The 24,964-nt window shown below is 39.4% G+C and overlaps 1 protein-coding gene across 1 annotated transcript in view; it reads left to right on the forward strand.

Moving 5' to 3' along the window:
• Positions 1 to 23,968, forward strand: part of KCNH8 (potassium voltage-gated channel subfamily H member 8) — a gene marked incomplete at both ends in the record, with an annotated part of 389,811 nt that extends 365,843 nt beyond the window's left edge. Inside the window, one exon of the mRNA XM_082840176.1 lies at positions 23,270 to 23,968. Within this exon, the coding sequence (XP_082696302.1) occupies positions 23,270 to 23,968 (699 nt within the window). The remainder of the gene's footprint in view (positions 1 to 23,269) is intronic.
• Positions 23,969 to 24,964: the final 996 nt, after the last annotated feature.

Consider the following 24,964-nt stretch of genomic DNA (forward strand, 5'->3'; position numbering starts at 1 on the left):
GTATGACAGTCTCTATGTCCATCCACCTCACTACAAACAACTCAATTTCGTTTCTTTTTATGGCTGAGTAATATTCCATTGTATATATGTGCCATATCTTCTTTTTTTTTTTTTTTTTTTTTGAGGTACGCAGGCCTCTCACTGTTGTGGCCTCTCCTGTTGCAGAGCACAGGCTCTGTATGCGCAGGCTCAGGAGCCATGGCTCACAGGCCTAGCCGCTCCGTGGCATGTGGGATCTTCCCAGACCGGGGCACAAACCCATGTCCCCTGCATCAGCAGGCAGACTCTCAACCACTGCGCCACCAGGGAAGCCCCGCCACATCTTTATCCATTCATCTGTCGATGGACACTTAAGCTGCTTCCATGTCCTGGCTATTGTAAATACAGCTGCAATAAACATTGTGGTACATGACTCTTTGAATTATGGTTTTCTCAGGGTATATGCCCAGTAGTGGGATTGCTGGGTCGTATGGTAGTTCTATTTTTAGTTTTTTAAGGAACCTCCATACTGTTCTCCATAGTGGCTGTATCAATATACATTCCCACCGACCGTGCAAGAGGGTTCCCTTTTCTCCACACCCTCTCCAGCATTTACTGTTTGTAGATTTATGGTAGTTCTATTTTTAGTTTTTTAAGGGAGTTCTAATGTTTTTGATGCTATTGTAAATGAAATTGTTTTCTTAATTTATTTTTGGATTGTTCACTTATAGTGTACGGAAATACACCTGATTTTTGCTTGCTCATCTTGTATCCTGCAACTTTACCAAACATTTTAAATAGTGCTAATAATTTGGGAGTGGGTTTTTTGGAAATTTTTTATGTTAGATCATGCCATCTAGAAATAGAGATAGTTTTATTTCTCCCTTTCCAATTTAAATGCCTTTTATTACCTTTTCTTCCCTAATTGCCTTGGCTAGCACTTCCAGTACTTCACTGAATAGAAATGGAAAGAAATATCCCTCTCTTGTGCCTCCCCTTGGGAAGGAAGTCTTTGTCTTTCACCATTGAATATGATGTTAACTGTGGGTATTTCATAAATTCCCTTTTTCATGTTGAGAGAGTACCCTTGTATCCCTGATTTGTTGAGTGTTTTTATCACAAGGGGATGTTAAATTTTGTCAAATGCTTTTTCTTGCACCTATTGAGATGACAATGTGTTTGTCTGTTTTTTGTCCTTTATTCTACCGATATGGTATATTATGTTAATTAATAATTTGAGGATGGCAAACTAAACTTGCATTCTTAAAATAAATCCCCCTGGTCATGGTGTAGAATCCCTTTTAAATATTGCTGGATTCAATTTGGTAGTATTTTTTTGAGGATTTTTGCCATCTATATTCATAAATTACTGGTCTACAGTTTTCTTTTTCTTGTGATATCTTTGTCTGGTTTTCGTGTGAGAGTAATATTGGTCTCATAAAATGAGTTGGGAAGTGTTCCCTCCTCTTCTATGTTTTTAAATAGTTTGTGAAGAATTGCTATTAATGCTCACTTAAAGGTCTGGTGAAGCCATCTGGTCCTGGGCTTTTCTTTGTGGAAAGTTTTTTGATTACTAATTTAATCACTTTACTTTTATAGGTCTATTTAGATATTCTATTTCTTCTTGAGTCAGTTTTGGTAGTTTACATCTTTGTAGAAATTTGTCAAATTCATCTGTTATCTTACTTGTTGGCCTATAGCATTCAAAGTATTTCCTTATGATTCTTTTCATTTCTGTAATGTTGGTAGTAATGTCTCCTCTTTCATTCCTGATTTTAGTAATTTGAGTCATCTCTCTTTTTATTTAGGTGAAGCTTTGTCAATTTTGTTGATATTTTCAAAAAAACAGCTTTTGGTTTTGATCATTTTTCTTCATTTTTATTCTCTATTTTCATTGTTTTCTGCTCTAATCCTCATTATTTCCTTCTTCCTGCTTCCTTTGAATTTAGTTCACTTTTCTTTTTCCAGTGCCTTAAGGTGAAGTTGATTTTATATCTTTCTTCTTTTTCAATAGGCATTACCATAAATTTCTCCCTAAGCACTGCTTTAACTACATCCCATAAACTTGAGTATGTTGTGTTTTCATTTTCATTTATCTCAAATTATTTTTTAATTTCTCCTGTGATTTCTTCTTTGACCTATTGCTTACTTAGTAATGTGTGATTTAATGTCCACATACTTGAAAATTTCCCAATTTTCTTTATTACTAATTTCTAATTTCATTCCATTATATTTGAAGAACACACTTTGTATGATTTTAATCCTGTTATGTTTATTTAGGTTTACTTAATGGCATAGCATATAGTCTTACCTGGAGTATGTTCTGTGTGCGCTTGAGAAGACTGCGTATTTTGCTGTTGTTGGGTGAATATTCTATAGATGTCTGTTATGTCTATGACTATAGGTCTGTGACGTTCAAGTTTTCTATTTCCTTGTTGATCTGCCCAGTTGTTCTATTTATTATTAAAAATGAGATATTGCAGTCTCTAACTACTATTACTGATTGTCTATTTCTCCCTTCAATTTTGACTTTTTTTGCTTCATGTATTTAGGACTCTGTTGTTATATATATACATATATATATAATTGTTATCATTTCCTGTAAAGTTGACCACCTGTTTTACCAAATGTTTCTTCTTTATCTCTAGTAAAATTTTTAAGTCTATTTTGTCTGATATTAGTATAGCTTTTCCAGCTTTCTTATGGTTGCTGTTTGCATATCTTTTTTCATCCTTCTTCTTTTAACCTACTTGTATATTTGACTCTAATGTGTGTCTTCTGTTGACAGCTTATAGATGTCTTGATTTTTTTTATTAAATCTATCAATATTTGCCTTTTGATTAGATGGCTTAATTCATTCATATTTAATATTATTGATATAGTTTGATTTACATCTTCTATTTTACTTGTTATTTTCTATTTATCTCCTGTTTGCTTGTTTTCACTTACTAATTGTGGGCTTCTTACATTATCAAATATTCTTTTTTAAGATAAGTTCAAAACACTTATGATGGTTACTTAATAAAACAGGATTACATAGACCAAGGGGTAGACGTTCCTCACTTACTTTATGTAATTCCAAAAACATATATAATACTTGAACACTTTTGTTCTTTTTCAGATGATTTAAAATAAAACTTAGAGAACAATTCCTCTGTGGTTAAATACATCTGGTATATCTTACTTAAAATTAACTCATATTCTTAGAGATGCACATTAGTCATTAGCATACTAAGACTCTATGAATTCTTGCAGTGAAGAAACTAAATTGTTATTTTTAGCCTGCACCGACCAAATGCATTTGTTTATGGATCACTTTAATGACAAAATAACTGTGAACATTTTGTCTCGCATTAGCATACCTTGGAATAATATGAAAAGCACCGAACTAAGGAAAAAGCCTCTTTCAGATGTTATCCAAAATTCTCACCTTCCTTTTTTACTTTATCCTATTCTGAGTTTGGTTTCGCCCCATTTTATATACTAGGGTGTATTCACGTTCTTATTTTGGGTCTCTTTTTCATGTTCCCAGAACATTCTTGATTTTTGTTTTTGCACCTGCTTAAAGTTCACTTCAAGTACAGTCTTTACCAATTGATTTCTATAAAGGTTTGTACTTCTCATATGTTGCCCAAAACATATATGTGGATATACACATATATTAACAGAGAGTGAGTGAGAGAGAGAGAGAGATTTATTATAAGGAATTGGGTCATGCAGTTAGGAAGCTGAGGAGTCACAGTTCTGCAGTTGGCAAACTGGAGACCCAGGAGAGCTGATGATTGGACCTTTGTTCCAATCCAAAGGTCTGAAAACCAGTAGTATAAGTCTGCAAGTCCTGGTCCAAAAGTCAGCAGTCTCAAGACCCAAGAAGAGCTTATGTTTCTGTTTGAATCTGAAGGCAGGAGGAGACTGACGTACCAGATCAATAGTCAGGCAGGAGGAGTCCCCTCTTAGACTTTTTGTTCTATTCAGGTCTTCAATTGATTGAAGGAGGCCCACATCCATTAGGGACAATCTGCTTTACTCAGTGTACTGATTTAAATGTTAATCTCATCCAGAAACAGCTTCACAGACACACCCAGAACAACGTTTGACCAAATATCTGGGCACCCCATGGCCCAGTCACTTTGGTAAATAAAAACCGTCACATCCACAAAATACCTTCTGTTTGTCAGACCAGTGGCTTTATTTCCAGTTTAAATCATTGGCCTGTTTCAATGTTCAAGCTGCTTTGGTGGACATAATCCTTTTCCTTCTAATTTTTAAAAAAATATTCCCCTATGGCCAAGATGTTGTGGTTCTTTTCATGAGACAAAATTAAACATTTTCTCAAACTCCAGAATTTAGAAAGTGACTTTTACCTTTTATAACTTCATATATTGTAAGTTATACATATATGGGAGCAGAACCAAAATTCGGGGAAGACCAGCTCTATTCTTGACACCACTACTTTGCTGGGAATCTCACTGAGTGATTTGGAGCCCTTTGTTTCATTGACACATTAGCACACTGTTAAGAGATTTGAGAAATCTACGCATATCAACTTGGCCTCTAGCATGAGTCCAAGTTCTTGTTGCTATGGAGACTGACAGAAAAGCATCTTCTTTTCCGACAGGATTGTGTTTGCATCACATTTCATAATTGGATCATAGATCATGTTCTTTAAAAATAGCTATTCCAGTTATCTCCCTAGATCCACTATTTTCCTAAGGCTTTAAAGCATCATTTTATAATAGTCACTAAGACTACACATCCAATTTCAAATTGTGTTTTGTAACATCGACATCCTTTAACTTGTTTTAATATCTTTTAAATTTCTCATTTGCAACTTCCTCAAAAAAGTCTAGTAACTTTCTCTGAAATATTGAAGAGTCCCATTATTCTCAGATAGGCATTGTTACAGGGTAAAGTATACTGAGGTAAAAAACAAACTCCAGATCGCATTGGTTCAAATTTATTTCTTGTTCAACCAAACGCCTAATATTAGTTAGCTCGAGGGGGCACCACTACCTGGAATGTCATTGATTAGCTATGTTCCATTTGAAGAGCAGAGCACAGACAATTGTTTTGGCTCAAAAGATATACACATCATTTCTGTTTATATTTCATTAACTAGAACTAATTCCATTGGTACAATTAATTTCGAGAGATAAAAAAGTATAATTTTCTGTGTACTCCAGAAGTAACAGAAAGCTAGATACTAGTAAGCACTAGTAATATCTACCACAGCACCCAAACATTAATAGGAAAATTTTGTCTCCTCTTTCCTTTGCTTAAGATTGAATGCCAATATATCCCCAATTAAATGTGTCATACAATAACCAAGCAAACACATACAGGTAATGAAATGTTTTCTGCTGAAAAACAGAGAATCTCAGTTGTTTTCTAGGTTATATTTGAGAAAGCTACCAGATAAGTTTTAACTTTGTGTCACTAGATCAGTGAAGGCTCTTTCAGTCAAATAAATAGAATAGTAATAACAGGTTGTTCTTTAATTAAGAGTTGCTTTACTTAGATAAACAACAAGGACCTACTATGCAGCACAGAGAACTAAATTCAATATCTTGTAATGACCTATAATGGAAAAGAATCTGAAAAAGATTATATAAATATATATGTATGTATAACTGAATCATTTTGCTGTACACCTGAGACTAACACAACATTGCAAATCAACTATACTTCAATTAAAAGAAAGAGTTGCTTTACTACTTTCCTAAATGGCTATGAATACTCAGGGTTCTATCAGAAATTCACACAAGGAAACCTACATGTGTAATACCCTATGGTAAAGTTATTCTTTAGTCCTCTGAATTGGTGTTATCATTATATCTTTTCATCGACAGTTGATTCAACTGAAACACACTGATAGAATTGCCAGACCATCCCAATATCTGACTGTACAGTCTCTTTTCTTCCTCATCATGATCATGAATAGTACTTGACCATCAATTCTCGAAAGCAAGACATAAGCAAAGGCTATATACTTCACTTTTTGACATAGAAAAACAAAGTCCATTTAAACTGCTGGCAAAACCATTATGCTTTTTTATTTTAATACATATGTATTGTTGATATTAGTCTTGCATTTTGTGGACACAGGTTTCTAAACTGGAATATATCCAACTAATTAATGATTTGTAGGACACTTTCTGATTATTTTCCAGTTCTCAAGCCTCTAGGCAGATTTGTAGCTCTCATGAGAGTTTTACTGATAATAAATAAGTAGATTAATTAAAATAAACCCTCAAGAATAGTGAGGCTCTCTCAAAAGAAAAAAAAAATACGCCACTCAAAAGCTTGTCCTGGGGCTTCCCTGGTGGCGCGGTGGTTGGGAGTCTGCCTGCCAATGCAGGGGACATGGGTTCGGGCCCTGGTCCGGGAGGATCCCACATGCCGCGGAGCGGCTAGGCCCGTGCGCCACAATGCTGGGCCTGCACTCTAGAGCCTGCCAGCCGCAACTGCTGAGCCCGTGTGCCACAACTGCTGGGGCCCACGTGCCTAGAGCCCATGCTCCGCAACAAGTCACTGCAACTAGAGAAAGCCCCCCACAGCAGCGAAGACCCAATGCAGCCTAAAATAAAATAAAATAAAATAAAATAAAAAGAAAGCTTGTCCTGTGAGGTGTAGACTTTAAATGCATGTAACTTTTGGAGATCAACTATTTTTGTCCTCTTTGCCTGGGAGTATTTATATATGGGCCTCTTCTCATCTTTGAATAGAGGGACTAAATGGATATGACAGTTATGTGTCCAAGTGAGACCAATGCCACATTCCAAATGAGCAATTTGCGATGAGTTGAATAAAAGGAGTATTTACAGGAGTTAGTAGAGTGTAGGGAAACCACAAAGGATGGAACAGCCCCTCCCACTCTGGGGCAGTGTCAACAGAAGTTCACTACCACTCCTTGGTCTGCGGGGCCAGAGTAGAGAATGATTACAGAATCTTGAGTCAGAGAAAGCTGGATGGAGAAAGCTACGTGACAGGAGCCATGATCTTTCGTTGGTACTTTCTGTGACCTGCCCACCTCAACCCTGCAGGGAAGCAGCCAGAGGAACACATGCCCTGACCTCCCTCTCCTGCCTCCCTCTGATTTGATGGTGTTTTTCAATGGCCAAACCCAGCCAGAAGCCAATGAGCCTATTGATGGAGATCATACAAGCCAGCCTCCAAGGGGCAGAGTTGGTTGGAAAGTGGATCTATTTTAGAGATACAAATGGAAATATTTAGTAAAATGAGTTACTATGTATACAAACAAGTATAGGAAAATTCAAAGGAAATTAAACCATTGGTTATTAATTATTCATTCCTAGAAATTAGCCAGTTGCTAGTAGCTAGTTATTAACTGCCCACTAACTGATAGTTTCAGAATTACTGGTTATTTTTTAAAAACGGACAAGGATAATCAACCCCATACCTCCTAAAAGTTTGTAAGTTGATGCAATCTTTCAAAAACATTTAGCTCTGCCATTTTTCATTTCATCGTTAGGAAAATTAAGTTCAATAATTAATCCAATCCAACAACTACGAATGACGTTGGAACTTTTTTTTAGGATCCTAGAGTTGGAAAGGTTGGCCGAAGCCTTTTTCTTTCCTATCCTCTCCCTGCTAACATGAATTTCCCCTTTTTAAAAATGAGAACACCACAGATCTTTCAAAAGGGCTCCAATTCCTTTAACATCCATTCTACCTCCAATCTCCTGTGAATCTCCTTGACTCTTCCACAATGAATCCCATTTCCAAAGTCCCTTTTCTGCACTTCAACACCTGCTTTCCAACCTTGCCATTCAGCATTTGGTTTTATAAAGTTTTATATTATTTTCACGTGCACATTTCTTCCTTCCCCCCAAATAGAGCACGTGACTCCTAAAAACTTGGATTACATCACCAAAAAAATTCTGTGAGTTGCCTCAAAATTATTCTTGTTATTTTTAAAGTATTCAGACTTTACTGAAGTGCAATAGAGAATGCTCCATATCTCAAGTAACTCAATGTTCAGAACTAGAAAATAAATAAACATGAACTTGGGGAGGCTTGGATTTTTTCCAATCTTCTTACTAGAGAACAATAAGGCACCTAGAGAAATGAGGACCAACACTTTCCATTCACTTGTGCACAATTAGAAATGAACACAGGGCTTCCCTGGTGGCGCAGTGGTTGAGAGTCCACCTGCCGATGCAGGGGACACGGGTTCATACCCCGGTCCGGGAAGATCCCACATGCCGCGGAGCGGCTGGGCCCGTGAGCCATGGCCGCTGAGCCTGCGCGTCCAGAGCCTGTGCTCCGCAACGGGAGAGGCCACAACAGTGAGAGGCCCGCATACCGCAAAAAAGTAAAATAAAATAAAGGGTAAAAGAATTGTCCTGAAACAAATAATTATGCAACTTTACCTTCATACTGTTATAGTTTCATAATGTGGTAGAATCATGAAATCTGAGAATTGAGAGCTATCTTAGAGAACACCTACTCTGACTTTTCACCCAATGTGAGAATTTTCTTTCTGAGGTTACTGGCAAGAAATTATTTTACCTGAATATTTTCTGTAGTAAGAATCTCACCATGCTCTAGAGAAATCTATGGCAATGCTTCCCAGACCTGGTTGTGCTTTCAAATTCTCTGGGAATATATTTTTTACATGATTATAAATATGTTTAATAAATTAATATGTAAAATAATGAATAAATATTTTTAAAATTACCTTTCCTGTAGCCCATCGTGGACTGACTCTCAGAACCCCTAGAGTTGGCACTGGGCATCTCTATTTTTAAAAATTCTCCAAATGCTCCTAATGACAGCAAACCATGCAGACAGTGGCTGACTTCATTTCTCAATTGCTTTAGCTATTAGAAACCTCTTCGCTATATTTAGCTGATATAACTCTGTAAAACCTGTTATTCATTTTTCCTACTTCTTTTGCTCTTGATTAGAACAGAAAAAGCCACCTAACTGATCTTTTTTAACAAAATACTTTAGATTTTGAAGGTAGCTAATCTCTCTCTTCCTCCCCACTCTGTAGCATATTTTCTCCTTCTATAAATGTTCTCTCTTCCTTGAAACTTTACTCAAGTGATGTGAGATCCAGTCTCTTCATCATAATCAACTTCTTTTGCCTCTGCCCCGCCTCTTAACCCAGTTTCTCAAGGACAATGACAAATGACCCCAGTGTCCTACAGATGATACTTCCAGCACAGAGGCTATTGTCTGTCATAATGTTTCAGCTTATAAAAGCACCTCAAGGTCTTGTATTCCTTCTCTCTGTTCAGAAACCTCTTTCGCAAGACATCTGCGTGGGCAGCGCTCTTCCCTCTCTCAAGTCTATCCTCAAATGTCAGCTTCCCAATGAGTTCCTCCTTGACCAGCCTTTTTAAAATAGCAGCCCCCTCTCCCCAAATTTACTTCCAAATTTGTTTTCCCTCAAAATCCTATCAAACCCCTACTACACCACATCGTTTATTTATCTACATTTTCATTGTCTCTACCCCCGCCCCCCATTAGAAAGTCAGTTCTAGGAGGACAGGAATCTTTATCTGCTTTTCCCTTTGTTATCGATTGGCACATGGTAGACACATACTTATGGTTGATGAATGAATAAAAGATGCTTGGATTATGCATTATGTCCATTTTAACCATTAAGCATTAGGACATTGAATAGAAGAGGGAAATGGGATTTCAGTTTTGAGTTTGAAGAGACTTTAGAGATCCTGATATGGATATGCTGCTATTGCAGATAAGTAAACTGAGGTCTAGAGAAAATCATACATGCAGCAAGTGACTTGGAAACAAAACCTCAGTCCAGCCCAGGAGGGTTAGCTTTCCAAGCAGACCATCCTTGGTCTCTGTTGAAAAGATTTCCTCTCTGAAATATCAGAAGCCTACCTCAAGATGTGAGCCTTTGAGTCCTTAAATTGGCCGGATAGATACTTAAATCTAAGGCTTGATTAAACAGTGGACAGATAATTTTAGTATAGGATAATTTCAGAAAGGGCTTTTCAAGAAAGCCTGATAAAATATACTATATGTTTATTCAAGGGGAATTTATTGATTTCCCATATGTTTTCCCATATATGTTTCCCATGCATGACTATTGCACATGTTAGCATTTTCAAATCTTAAAACAAACAAAAAAAGGAGTGCATAGTAAAGCAAGTAAAAGGATAGAGTGTTAAGGAGAGACAGGGGCTTGGGAAATTCACTGGTAATTTACTGACCTTTTCAATGTTTCTTTTTTTTGCGGTACGCGGGCCTCTCACTGTTGTGGCCTCTCCCGTTGCGGAGCACAGGCTCCGGACGCGCAGGCTCAGCGGCCATGGCTCACGGGCCCAGCCGCTCCGCGGCATGTGGGATCTTCCCGGACCGGGGCACGAACCCGTGTCCCCCGCATCGGCAGGCGGACTATCAACCACTGAGCCACCAGGGAAGCCCTCAATGTATTTTTTTTTTCCTCAATGTATTTTTAAAATCAAATCAAATCATTGGTACAAGATACCGTTACTACAGTCCTGTGCTGGCCTCAGTTGGTGATCTGCAAGTTCACTTTCTAAACTGAATCTCCTTAGCCTTGGAGATGAAGAGTTGTGTTCAAATAACATTTATTAAAGAGTTTCTTAGGGAAATACGTGTTTCTGTTTAAAGCTACAGTACCAGAAACTTGATGGGGGAAGGTGTCTGTCAGTGTTTAAAAGAAGAATCTTTCTAGAGCCCTGACACACACTTTAGGTACCATGGCTCCATGAAAGTGTTCTTCTAGACCTCGCTGGGTCGGTCTTTCTCACTGCGACGTTCATTGCTCAGCTGCTCCGAAAGTAAAGGAAGAGTCTCTGCATTAATTCAGTAAGAACCTAACCTCTTGGCAGGCTTTTTTGGATATTGATTGGCAGTGGTTAAAAATGGGTCACTGAAATGTACAATAACAAAAGATAAAGAAGAAACAATTGATGAAAATTAGTTCTTTTTTTTTTTTTTTTTTTTTTGCGGTAAGCGAGCCTCTCACTGTTGTGGCCTCTCCCTTTGCGGAGCACAGGCTCCCGATGCGCAGGCTCAGCGGCCATGGCTCACGGGCCCAGCCGCTCCACGGCATGTGGGATCTTCCCGGAGCGGGGCACGAACCCGTGTCCCCTGCATCGGCAGGCGGACTCTCAACCACTGCACCACCAGGGAAGCCCTAGTTCTTTTTTTCATGTAAAATATTTGGGTTTTTTTAAACTAAAGGCACATAGGTATTGTTATAAAAATAAGACTCTAGTGTGCATACTGAATATTTTGTTTTTCCTTTTTAACCATGAGCTAAACATATAGAAATTTATACAACAGATATGCGAATAACTATTATTCACATTAGGCAAATAATAACATGTTCCCATGTTTCAGATGTGCTTTAAAGAAATTTAAAATGTTATATCATTTAAAGGTCTTCCTTCTTATTTCATGAAATGATAGAACTCTAGGGTTAGAAAAAAAATTCAAGAGGAAATTAGAAGTGAGAAAAGAATCACTGTAGAAATTGACTAAATTAGAAGCAACACAAGAGCAAATAAACAAATTTGCCAAAACAGATGGTGAAAAAGAAGGAGAATGTAAAGCATCTAATCTAGATGAAGAAGATTTTTTAGGGAAGGTGACAAATATTTAAGATACACAAAAACGATTGAACATACAAAAAATACAAGTCTCTGAAGAAGAAAGCCAAGGTTAGGCTTTCTACACTAACAAACACTAAAATTGATAATCCAATAAAATTCTCCAGAAATTTTTTTTTTTTTATGGTGCGGGGGCCTCTCACTGTTGTGGCCTCTCCTGTTGAGGCCACTGTTGTGGCCTCTCCTCGCGTAGGCTCAGCCACTCTGCGGCATGTGGGATCCTCCCAGACTGGGGCACGAACCCGTGTCCCCTGCATCAGCAGGCGGACTCTCAACCACTGCGCCACCAGGGAAGCCCCACACAAGTTTTTTGATTTCCCAGTCTATATAAAACTTTTGTTTGCACTATACTGTAGTCTGTTAAGTGTGCAATAGCATTATGTCTAAGAAAAAGAATGTACGTGCCTTAATTTTAAAACATACTTTATTGCTAAAAAATGCTAACCATTATCTGACAATGCAGGGTTGCCACAAATCTTCAATTTGTAAAACAAAGCAAACAACAAAAAACACTATATCCATGAAGCATGATAAAGCAGAGTGCAGTAAAATATGTATGCCTATAATTATGGCATATCCTAATTATATCATTCTCTGTACCTCAGTAACCAGAATTCACAGTGTAGAATAAAGGAGATACAAATATAATATGGAAAAATGTTAAGTAAGAACCCTATAGTCCTGAAATGGAATTAGGAACCCTAGTATGAACTGATGTACTATCATAAACATGCATACATCTCCAAGCTCTTTTAACAGAAAAGGAATAAAAACAGTGGCTAGCCCAATAACAGTAAATATTTCTGTGCCACAAGTATGGTCTTGAAATACAATTTCCCACTAAAGGAAACCAGAGTTTCTTGTATGAATGGCTGTTTCCAATTCTGGGGCATGAAATATACATGATGAGTCTGGAACACCTTTGTGTTGTTCAGAGCACAGCAAGAAAGCTATCAAACCCTGTTAGTATGATGTTGAAAGAACTCAGGAGCCACTATGAAGAGTCTCCCAGTGGCCAAAGATGGGATAATTTGAGCTTCAGTAAAGGTAAGAAATACAATGGATTAAAACAGAAAATAGATAACAAATGCTCCAAGATGGCAGCACAGAAAGCACCTGAATTTCCCTCCTCCAATGGATGATGCACTGTATGTACAGCTACACACAGAATATTTCCCTCTGAGAGAATACAGAAACTAGCTGGGTGACTCCTACCCAGCAGGTGAATGAAAAAATGCCCATAGGGAAACAGGTAGGGGCCGCTGAGACACACTTTTGTGTCACACATAAACCCCATCCCTGACATAGCATCAGGCGATCAGGAGGGAACCCCCAACTTGCAGCTTCTCCCTGAGACTAAAGGGTTTGGACCACGCATCTAGTGCCCGCAACTTGTAAGGTTCCTACCTGAGGGATGGGCCCCCCAAACACCTAGCTCTGTAAGCCAATGGGGCTTGTGTTCAGAAGCCCCACGGGACTGTAGTAAACAAAGAAGCAGTTTTTAAAGAGCGCAGAAGCACCCCCATGGCTATATACCCAGGCTCAGCAAAAACGTCCATCTCTCAGTTTCTCCCTCAAAGGGATTGGACTGCATACTTTCCCAGCTGCTGCCTGGGTGTCCGTTTCTAATCCGCCTGCATCTAGGTGCTCACTGACGTCGTCTGCTTTGAGACACGGCCAAGTTTCAAATTCAGAGAGCCGCTAAGAACAAAGACCCTAAACCCTCAATGTGCCACCAAAAATCTGTTAGAACTAATAAACAAATTCAGTAAAGTTGCAGGGTACAAAGTCAACATACCAAAATCTTTTGCATTTCTATGGACAAACAATGAACTATCAGAAAGAGAAGTTAAGAAAACTACCCCACTTACAATAGTATAAATAGAATAGAATACCTAGGAATGAAGTTAACCAAGGAGCTACAAGACTTGTATACAGAAAACTACAAAACAGTGTTGAAAGAAGATCTAAACAAATGAAAAACTCCAACTCTGAACTTGCCAAAGGAACTGAAAGAAGTGGGTTAGACTCAATTTTAAGCTCTTACTGAAAGATCAGTATATGAAGAGTTAACCAAAGGGACTAGATCCATAAGAATAGGAACTATATCCATAAGACTAGGAATTATTGATCTGACTCTGAGAGCTGGAACCAAGAGTACCATGAGTCCTGTATACGTTAAATCTTGACAAGCACTGCCCTATGCAATTGGTATTCTGAAAGGAGACAGACTTTTGTCTGGTGTTCATGATAGCGGTGAGGATCCCTTAGCCAGAAAGCAGTTCAGACACTAATCAAACTTTGTCACAGGAAGCAGGAATGAAGACGAGCAAAGCAAAGGGTTGATAAATAATGGATCAGCATAGTACAGCTAAAGTAATACAGCTGTGTCCAATGACCTGAGCTTGCAGAAATTCAGTGAAAACACTGGAGTAACTACTCTCAAGGCCATAATTGGTCATTTTGTATTGGTCATGCTAGACTTGTATTCTTCTCTTATTATAATTTGAGAGGCATCAGATGCACCTGCAAAAGCAAAACCCTTGGTACTATTCCTGTGTGACCTCAGATAAGCCACTTCACCCCCCAACATTCTAGTCTCTCCAGCTGTAGGCAAAGATTTATAACTTTCATCAGTAATGGGTCTGAGATCTTCATTTGTCTGAAATTTATGCAAGTGCCGAGTATGGTTATTATTTTAGCTGACAAATAAAAAGACTGTCACTTGTTTTTAAATGCTTTGTGAAGCAAAAGACGCAAGGATAAAATTATGCCGATCGTCTTTTTTGTTTTGCCTGCTGATGGAATTTGATTGAACTTGTCTGAATCTCATGATAAATATGCAACATAACAAAGGATTAAATGAAAGACCATTTAATTACCTGAATAAGAGTTTGTAAAAATGTATATGTGTTCATGGCAGGGGGAGAGGATTGGTGTAATTAGTATCCCTGAATTTAGAAAAATTGTGTCTGGCAGGAAAATGTGTACATGTTTGGCAAAAATTGAGTGACAGGTCAAGAACTCCTCAAGCTAAGAAGATTATATCAACAGATGCATTCCCCATCTGCTCACTGAATGCACAGAAATGGAAATCACATTTTTTCCCTATCAACTGAAGTTTCGGTTATACCCAGAGTCCATGAATCATACCATACCAATAGCTAAGATTGAGAAATGTAAAATGAGAATAATAGAAGATGAAAGGAAGCTATTTTCTATGTGAAATGAAAGATACTGTCAAAAACGCGTTCTGGGCTTCATTATGAAACTCACACTCCTGTTTGCAAAAGGCACAATCCAAAGACACACTAAAAAAGCAAATCTGTGCTTGTACCAAAATGCACGTATAAAAGCCGGCCATGCAAGTGTTATTGGGACCACAGGTCACCAACATCACAGATGGATTCTTTAAACCATATAATAACACAGTGTTTTGAAAATCTCCTATTTTGAAGTGGTGGAGACTTCCATGAAACACTGAGATCATATGAAACATTCTTACCTGCTAGATGCATAGCGATACTTACTTCCGTGTCCTGCAGTGCTATTTAGGGGAGATTGAAGAAAGTTATTCAAGTTCAAATGAAAATAACAAACTCATAGTAAGAAATTAGCCATGAAATTTAACATTTATTAAATTACTCATCTATCAACAAACATTTATAGATGGCAGGATGTGTGTAAGGCCTTGAGCTACTATAAAAACGATAAAGACCACAGTACCCACACCCACCCCTGCTCCACGTTGGTCCTTACTCAATTCTTACCAACACCAAGCTGCACATCATTGTATTTTGACTCACTCATCCTTTATAGAAAATTCTTAATCCATCTGACTGCAATTTCTCAAACCTTAGACTTAAGGATACAGGATACAGGATCTCCATCAAAATTTTTCAAAAGCTCTGGTTATTACTCTTACTGTTTGCTACTGGAAAGATCCACACAAAGCAATGCTAAAACGTGGAGACTCTGTTTCTTCCAATATTAATTATGTAAAAGTGTTAACAGGAATAGTTTGCCTCTCCATGCTGAGGCTGGAGAGGAGTTACAGAGATAACTGGCTTTTATTTTCTTTGGGCTCCGTGTTTCCCGGGTTAGTATTCCCTACCACCAAGTTTCAGCTAAGCTTAATGCCTGTGTTGCATTATCAAATCCAGACACCTGAAATTCTGACATAATACCAATCCTGTGGGGAATAAACTTTAACATCCATCATATTATTTAATCGTCACAACAAAGCCCTTGTTGAAATATGACTCAGGAGAATGAGAAGTACTGTCACAGGAATGAAACAAATTAAACGTGAAAGGAGAAGCCCAGGTACTCTGGAAATGTAGGCGACAGTGATTTATTTCTGCACCAAACAGAAGTTCAGAGGAAACCTGGATACGGCAGAAATAGAAAAAGTGTGGCACTTTGCGATTCCCTTCTTAGCGGTATGGTAAGATCAGTGGGTGGATTACCATGGACAGTTGACAAGTCAGTTGTCACACACGTGTTTCTATTCATGATGGGAGATGCTGCTCCAAAGAGTGAACACACTGCCTGGAAACCTAAACAGCTAATGACTTGTCGGTTAAATGCATGGTGTTGGGAGAACAGAGAAGGGAATAGTCTTTAGATGCTCCAAAGTTTTGGCTAGAACACTGAATTACTTGGATACACAGATGGTGTTTTCATCACATCTTCCTCCTAACAGTTGGGACTTCGGAAGGGCTAGAGAAATCTTGGATGTGAACAATTGCCTACACAGATGGTAATGGTGAACTGGTTTGGCTAACAGTTTTAAATTCCAGACCGATGGATTCCTGTCTACTGAAGAATGAGAAGGGAGAGGGAAAAAAACGGGTAAAGAAAGTGTAACTTAATACACAAGTAAAAGAATAATGTGTATTAAGTTGTGCTTTCTTTATCTACTATATATGGAAGTAGAAATAATCAGAAGGCCACATCTAAAATAGCCATGAAGGGACTTCCCTTGTGGCTCAGTGGTTAAGAATCCACCTGCCAATGCAGAGGGATACGAGTTCGAGCCCTGGTCCGGGAAGACTCCACATGCCGCGGAGCAACTAAGCTCGTGCGCCACATCTACTGAGCCTCCGCTCTAGAGCATGCGTGCCACAACTACTGAAGCAGGTGTGCCTAGAGCCTGAGCTCCACAACAAGAGAAGCCACCACAATGAGAAGCCTGCGCACCACAACTAAGAGTAGCCCCCGCTCACCTCAACTAGAGAAAGCCAACGCGCAGCAACGAAGTCCCAATGCAGCCAAAAATTAATTAATTAATTAATTAAAATAAATAAATAAAATAGCCATGAAGGGTGGCAACTAGGGATGCAAAAAACTTTGCCAAATTTCAGCTGATAAAACAACTCTGACTAACTTAATTGAATTTGTCACTTGGCACTCACCATGTACTCATGAGATATGGGAGTCAGTAAACAGGGGAAATTTCCCCAGGGAATCAAAACTACCCACGGAAATCAAGTTTATGCTGGGACAAGTTACAGAGCAGCAAGATAAATAGCAGAAGTCTTGGCCAAAAGAGACCTATATCTACAGTTATGAAGGAAACACATTAAAATAAAAGGGATTCTTAGTGGTGGAAATGCCACCTGCTCTTTCAAACTGGGAAACACCCAAGGATTTGATTCAGGAAATTTATATGCAAAACTTTAACAGTCATAATACCTACTTTTAACATATTTACTTGGGGTGAAGAGCACGAGTTACAGGTTTCCCAACATAATTTTGTAGTAGGAATCTTTCCCCCATGATGTTTATGGTAAAATCATGAGATAACATAAAATAAAAATTGAAAGCAATATGAGTACCAAGCCCTTCAAAATGGCAGGAATTGCATTCTTTTATACATTCAAGATTTACTGAGTGCATGTTGTGTTCTAGGCATTGCCCAGAGTCCAGGAGACGCTGAGGTAAATAATAACTTCTACCCTTATGGAACTCAGAGCCTGGTGGGGACAGACAGTCCTATCGATGCTCAAACTGCTCTTTGAGTATCAATGAGCTGTCAGGAAAAAGCTCTTCAGAGGAAATGAGGGATTTGATGTTTGAAGGGAGAGAAACTTACCAGGCAGAAAAGGGGCCGAGGAGAAGAGACCCCCAGTCAGAGGTACAGCCTTCACATGGGCAGTGTGATGTGACCCCCACTGTATTCAGACTGATGGTATGCAAAGGGGAAAATGCAGGAAAAGGACCATTAAAAAACCAAGTGGGAGTGCTATTCACAATAGCCAAGACCTGGAAGCAACCCAAACGTCCATCGACAGATGAATGGTTAAAGAAGGTGTGGTACATATATACAATGGAATAGTACTCAGCCATAAAAAAGAATGAAATAACGCCATATACACCAACATGGATGGACCTAGAGATGATCATACTAAGTGAAGTCAGACAGAGAAAGATAAATATATGCTATCACTTAAATGCCAAATCCAAAAAAATGATACAAATGAACTTATTTACAAAACAGAAATAGACCCACAGACATAGAAAACAAACTTATCATTACCGGGGGAAAGGGAGGGGAGGGACACATTAGGAGTTTGGTATTAACATATATACACTACTATAAAACAGGTAACCAACAAGGACCTGCTGTAGAGCACAGGGAGCTCTACTCAATGTTTTGTAATCACCTATAAGGGAAAAGAATCTGAAAAATATATATATATATATATATATATACATATAGCTGTATAATTGAATCACTTTTGTACACCTGAAACTAACGCGACATTGTAAATCATACTTCAATTTAAAAAAATTAAATTAATGATTAAAAAAAAACCAAGTGGGACTTGTGAAGGGCTTCGTAATACCTGCTCTGTTTTCTAATATGAGTGACAGAAGACATTTAAAAAGTGTAAACAGTTGTTGAAGTAAATGGGAAAACATTGGTTCATTGGATCCAAATGATTTTTTTTTTTTATTGACCTATCTCTGCAGCATTCTGGGTTTATGTTGTATTTTGAAGACATCTCTTTAAGTGGACAGACAGTGCCTTGTTCATAAGGTAGTTCCAACAACCTTTTTTAGCAAATGCCCATCTTCTTAACTGTGCTGTGAAAAAGCATTGAATCCCACCCCCCTTAAAAAGTAGAGACTTTGCATTCTCTGCTTTCTACATTTGATTAAGAATAAAGCCTTTTGTGTTTTAGAATGAATTTTTCAGCAAGGTGAGCAGAAAGCAGTAAACAAAAGTGCTGTGAAGCTTTACTCTCTGTGGCAGTATGTTATCACCTTCAGTGAGAACAGAGTCTCTACCCTCAGGAGATGCCATCTCTCCTGTGGCAGCTGGCTTTGCCCTTACAAAGGGAGAGATCCCTTACCTACTAAGGATTAATTCCCTATGCAGCTTTAATAAGGGGCAGGGGTGTGTCCCCAGTGCCACAGTGACAGAAGCCTTCCCTGATGTAAATTGAACATTACCCTCTAGAGCTGAAGAAAGCTCTATTTCCTTGGGTTCTTTACTCCGCTTAGTTCAAGCTAATATAGTAATTTTTTTTTCCTGAAAATGTTAATGCTATTTACATTCCTGGAGCTAGTCAAGACTCTGGAGTCCCATTCAAAGTTCATGGCCTCAAAGTTATGGTAAATGCTTAGGAAAAGTTCAGTGCCACGAACGTGGCCTTGGAAAGGTAGTTCAACCATAGAAAAATATCTGTTTCTTTTGAAAGCTAGAAAAAAATAGTTCATCAGCAATATGTCTATTAACATATTTCCCACTTCCAGATTTTCCCTTATTACAAACCCTTTTCTTTTTAAAAGCATATGTTGTCTTTTATTTATTTATTTATTTATTTATTTATTTATGGCTGCGTTGGGTCTTCGTTGCTGTGCGCAGGTTTTCTCTAGTTGCGGCGAGCAGGGGCTACTCTTCATTGCAGACTTCTCCTTGCGGTGGCTTCTCTTGTTGTGGAGCACGGGCTCTAGGCGCACAGGCTCAGTAGTAGTGGCTCGCGTGCTCTAGAGCGCAGGCTCAGTAGTTGTGGCACACGGGCTTAGTTGCTCCGTGGCATGTGGGATCTTCCCGGACCAGGGCTCGAACCCGTGTCCCTGGTATTGGCAGGCGGATTCTTAACCACCGGCCTGCCAGGGACTTCCCTGTACAAACATTTTTGATCTTGTTCCATTCATATAATTTTCTGTGAAGAAATTTTACTGCCTCCTATTTTTTTAGAGATACTATTTACTTATTTGATGTTGAATTACCATTTCAGACAACTTTTTTATAAATTTTATTTTTAAATACAATGTATTAGTTTCAGGTGTACAGCAAAGTGATTCAGTTTTACATATACATATATGTATGTGTGTGTGTGTGTGTGTGTGTGTGTGTATATATATATATATATAGAGAGAGAGAGAGAGAGAGAGAGAGTCTTTTTCAGATTCTTTTCCTTTATAGGTTATTGTGAGATATTGAGTATAGTTCCCTGTGCTATACAGTAGGCCCTTGTTGTTGATTTTATATACGGTAGTGTGTATACGTTAATCCCAAGCTCCTAATTTATCCCTCCCCCCCATCCTTCCCCTTTGGTAACCATAAGTTTGTTTTCTATGTCTGTGAGTCTGTTTCTGTTTTGTGTGTAAGTTGGAGCTAGAGACTATCATACTAAGTGAAGTAAGTCAGACAAAGTCAAATATCATACGACATTGCTTATATGTGAAATAAAAAAAAAAAATGAACCCACTGCAGACAACTTTTACACGAGGCTCCTTTTTGTATCATCTGTGCTCTTCACAAACTCTGACCGCATTGGCAAAAATCTCTCAACTCTTAGGCAATGTCTTCTCTAATATACTGTAATAGAGCACCAAAACTAGAAGGCTCGGATTCCAGACCAACAACTGTCATTCATGAAATAAGAGACCTTAAAATGTCATTTAACCTCTGGGCCTTAGTGTCCCCACTTTACAGGTGCGTCCCTGCTGATCTTAGTGTTGTTTGTAGATCCAATAGGGAAAACGGACCTAAAAGCTTGTTGTATTATAAATGTACTGATTTATTGGATAACATAATTGTTGCTGTGTCTAAAATGCAAAGTTGCGCTTCAAAGATTTTGTCTTTATTCAATGCTAAGGCTGACTGAAAGCATTCTTACTGGGAGCTGAACCCTGGTGAACTTGATACAGGCATTAACTTAGACAACCTACAGGAAGGGGACGGTTAATATATCCTTCAAACATCTCATTTAGTATCAACTTTCTCTTCTGAAATTTTGATAGAAGGGCTAATCAACTCAAGATAGAACCCCTGGGTGCATGTCTGCTGTGCTGAGATCCAGAGATGATTTGTGTCACCCGTGTACTTTAGAATTGAGTTTTGGCAAGTTCTGAAATTGACAACCTGCAGTGAAAATTTCAAAACACATAGACTCTTTCTCAGATTCACTGTTTCACTTCTTACATGTGAGTCTCAGAGATATCTTTTTCTCGCCAAAAATTTTAGATCTGCTGAAAAGCCTGGGCAAGTATTCGATAGGGTCCCTCGAGTTCCATGCTAGCAGCAAGGCAGAAATAGTTTTGGCCTGGCAATTTCAAGGCAGGTGTTACCAGTTGGTTGCCTGAACCATGGAAAAACCTCCTTCTGGTCTTTTAAAAATGCCTGATTTGAATGACACTACCTCCTGATGGGCCTGCCATGGGGAATTGTTTCAGAATGCACTTATAGGAAGTGGACTGAATGAAGTTACTGGATGAATTAGGAATGTATACTTAAATATTGAAAAAAGTCTGCCCCAAACAGCAATCTTGGTTTTGGCTTCATTGAAACTGAACTGCCCTTTTGTCTTGTTTTGTTTTGTTTTTTTTCTGATGGTATTTAGCCAGTGGGTTCAGCTGCTTATATTGGAGTTTGTGGTTCATGAGAGTAAAATCAGGGCATGGGAAGTCCTTTATAAAATACAGTCTTATAGCAATGAAGGCAAAATATTACACTATGTGTTCGTGCTACGAATCTAACCAAAGACTAGAAAATATATGTGTGGCCTGCTTTCTGAAATATAGGTTTTCCTCACTTTGAAGAATAGAAACCATCCAGAAAAGCTGGATATAAGTCAAGTTCAATTTTCTGGTGGTCTTCCATGGTTAAAAAATGTGATGTGGTTGTTAGGAAAATAAATCCTCCGGTGAATTACAGTATTGGTTTAAGTGTAAAGCAGATAATGAAGACTCTTCAGAGGTTCTTGCGAGTTTGAGGGTCATGTCTCCCTTGAAAGTCGTATACAAACTAAATGTCTCACCTAGAAAAGTGAATAAAGAACACACTGCACAGGGCTTCCCTGGTGGCGCAGTGGTTGAGAGTCCGCCTGCCGATGCAGGGCACACTGGTTCGTGCCCCGGTCCTGGAGGATCCCACGTGCCGCGGAGCGGCTGGACCCGTGAGCCGTGGCTGCTGAGCCTGCGCGTCCAGAGCCTGTGCTCCGCAACGGGAGAAGCCACAGCAGTGAGGGGCCCGCGTACCACAAAAAAAAAGAAAAAAAAAAGAACACACTGCACAGTTGGGGTTGTAATTCCGTGGGGTTCCGGTTCACTGATGGACCGCAGCCCTCCAGGGTTCCCCACAGTGCTTATGTGGACGGACCCACCTTGAAGACCTTTTCATTTCTAACTCTCATTTTGCAGCTTTCCCTTTTCTATAGACAAATCCTAGCAAGTCTGTTGTGAGTTCTTTCTTACCACCCTCCCTACCCCTGAAGGCCAGTATATCTCTGACTAAGTGTTGATCTTGACCAGAAATGGCAGGAGTGAGAGCCGTCATTTACTGGGTGTCTACCCTGGGCAGGCAGCGTGCTGAGTGCATTATATACAACAATACTCACGTCTCCACATTGTTTTGAGGTGTCTTGGATGGTGGGTGCACACCACGGAGCATCCCGCTAACTCAGAGGAAGGGAAGCAAAAGACACTGTCTGTATTTCAGAGATGCAAGAGATGATGGACCCACACTTCTAATTTTGTCCAGGAACCCGCAAATCACTGATTAAGAATGTCAGACTGAGACAAATAGCATATGATATCACTTATATGTGAAATCTAAAAAAATGATACAAATGAACCTATTTACAAAACAGAAATAGACTCACAGTCATAGGAAACAAATTTGTGGTTACCAAAGGGGAAACAGGGGAGATAAATTAGGAGTTTGGGACTGACATATACACACTACTGTATATAAAATAGGTAATCAACAAGGACCTACTGTATAGCACAGGGAACTCTATTCAATATTTTGTAATAACCTATAAGGGAAAAGAATCTGGAAATGAATATATATATATATATATATATATATATATATATATATATATATAGCTGAATCACTGCTGTCCACCTGAAGCATTATAAATCAACAATACTTCAATTAAAAAATGTATGTAAAATTTTTTAAAAAGAAGGTCAGACTATGTGTGTCTCTCTAGGTTCCCGCAGAATGAGAGGATGGCTTTAGATCAGGTGCTCAGCCACCCCATTCACCCTTTGGGCTTGGCTGGAGTTGGAGGTGAAGCAGCCTTCCAGACCTTCTTACTGAGAAATCTCATTTCCCTTCCTCACTGCTCTGAAATCACTGCCGCGCTCCTCTGACTGCTGCCTTTTGCCTTGCTTTGTCCACACAGGTAACGACACTGACTCAGGAGGTGTCCCAGTTAGGTAAAGACATGAGGACTGTGATGCAGCTTCTAGAACACGTCATGTCCCCCCAGCAGCCCGCTCGGTTTTGCTCTCTGCACACCACCTCTGTGTGTCCCTCCAGCTTACAGACCAGGATGACCTGGAGCACGCACCAACCCTGTCTACACTTGCAAGCAGGTGGAGCCGCTTATACCCAAGCCCAGCTTTGTCATGGGAATGTCACCCCTGACATATGGAGTGTGGATCCCTCCTCTGTGGGGAGCAGCCCCCAGCGAACTGGCGTTTACGAGCAAAATCCTGCAGGCGGTGAACTGTATCATTCTCCGAACCTTAATTATTCACCTGCCCGCTACCAGGTCGTCCAAGAAGGTCGTTTGCAGTTTTTAAGGTGCATCTCTCCACAGTCAGACACTACGCTGATGCCTCTGCAGTCCATCTCGGCCACTCTCTCGTCCTCTGTCTGTTCCTCCTCAGAAACATCTTTGCCCCTGGTTCTCCCAAGCAGATCGGAGGAGGGCAGCTTGGGCCAAGGAGCCATGAGTTCCTTCAGTCTGGAAAACCTGCCAGGATCTTGGGACCGGGAAGGAAGGGCATCCATCACTACTGAACCCTCGGAGAACTTTCCACTGGAAGTTGTCACAAGCCCAGCAGAAGTGAAAGATACTAAAGCCATAAACGTATGATATTAGGGCATGTGAGGCAGCCGCCAGTTTCAGCTCCACCACTGCATGACAGCCCTGGTTTGCCTTTCTTGCCTCTGGCAGCATGAAGACTGGGCAAGGCTGGGAGACCTGTGGAAGAGAGGGTCTGGGGAAAGGCAGAACCACCTCCAGACTGTAGCAGACACTTCCTGGATCCTAGAAACAAAATAGGAACATGTTCCTGTACAGGCATTAACTTCCTGGTCTGTTTGACAGACTTTGGTAAAAGTCCAAAGACCCTGAGGGTCTGAGCAGCTAGATGTCCCAGACAGAGAATGTGTGGATTCATTTTGTCCTAGGTGGCTTTTGTGAAGTGCAGCAAAGGTTTTTCCTGAGTGCCTGTGTGTCACTCCTGAACAGTATCTATAGGACTGTGGGCCCTGGGAGTGCACAGCTCTTGCTGATCTATTTTTCAAATGCAGAAGGCAAAGGGACACTTATCACTGCATGTCATTTCCTAGACAATCAGTCACACAGAGCTGGTGGCCAGTGGTCAGCTATTGCACGTTATTTGCCATGTAAATGAATATGTCTTTATTTATCAAAAAAAAGAGACGCTATTTTTATATCCTTGGTATGAAATATGTATTTAAACTATTTAAATTATTTATAAAGAAATGAATGTTTTCATTTTGGTAAAAAAAAAAAAGCTTGCCGTTTTAACAAGAAATGCACTACTGTTATGTATAGTAGATTAAAAATTATTATTCAGAGGATGTAGTTTCGAAAGGAAGCCCCCCATTTATCTGCATGCAGTTTGCAACAAATGTATCCTCACACTTCTGGATTACAAAAGAAAAGTGAGGTCATATTTCATTAATGAAGTAAAAACCTGGACTGAGTGTCTGGCATGGTAGGGGGAGGGGGGGAGTCCACCTGGTCTCTGGGGACTCAGGTAACAACCTGAACTGAGGCTGCCCCCTCTGTGCCTGTGTAAATATCTCTCCTCCAGCCATCTTACTTTGTGGTTCTGGAACC

The sequence above is a fragment of the Leucopleurus acutus genome, assembly GCF_964270905.1.
Source record: "Leucopleurus acutus genome assembly, chromosome: 5".
NCBI lineage: Eukaryota > Metazoa > Chordata > Mammalia > Artiodactyla > Delphinidae > Leucopleurus > Leucopleurus acutus.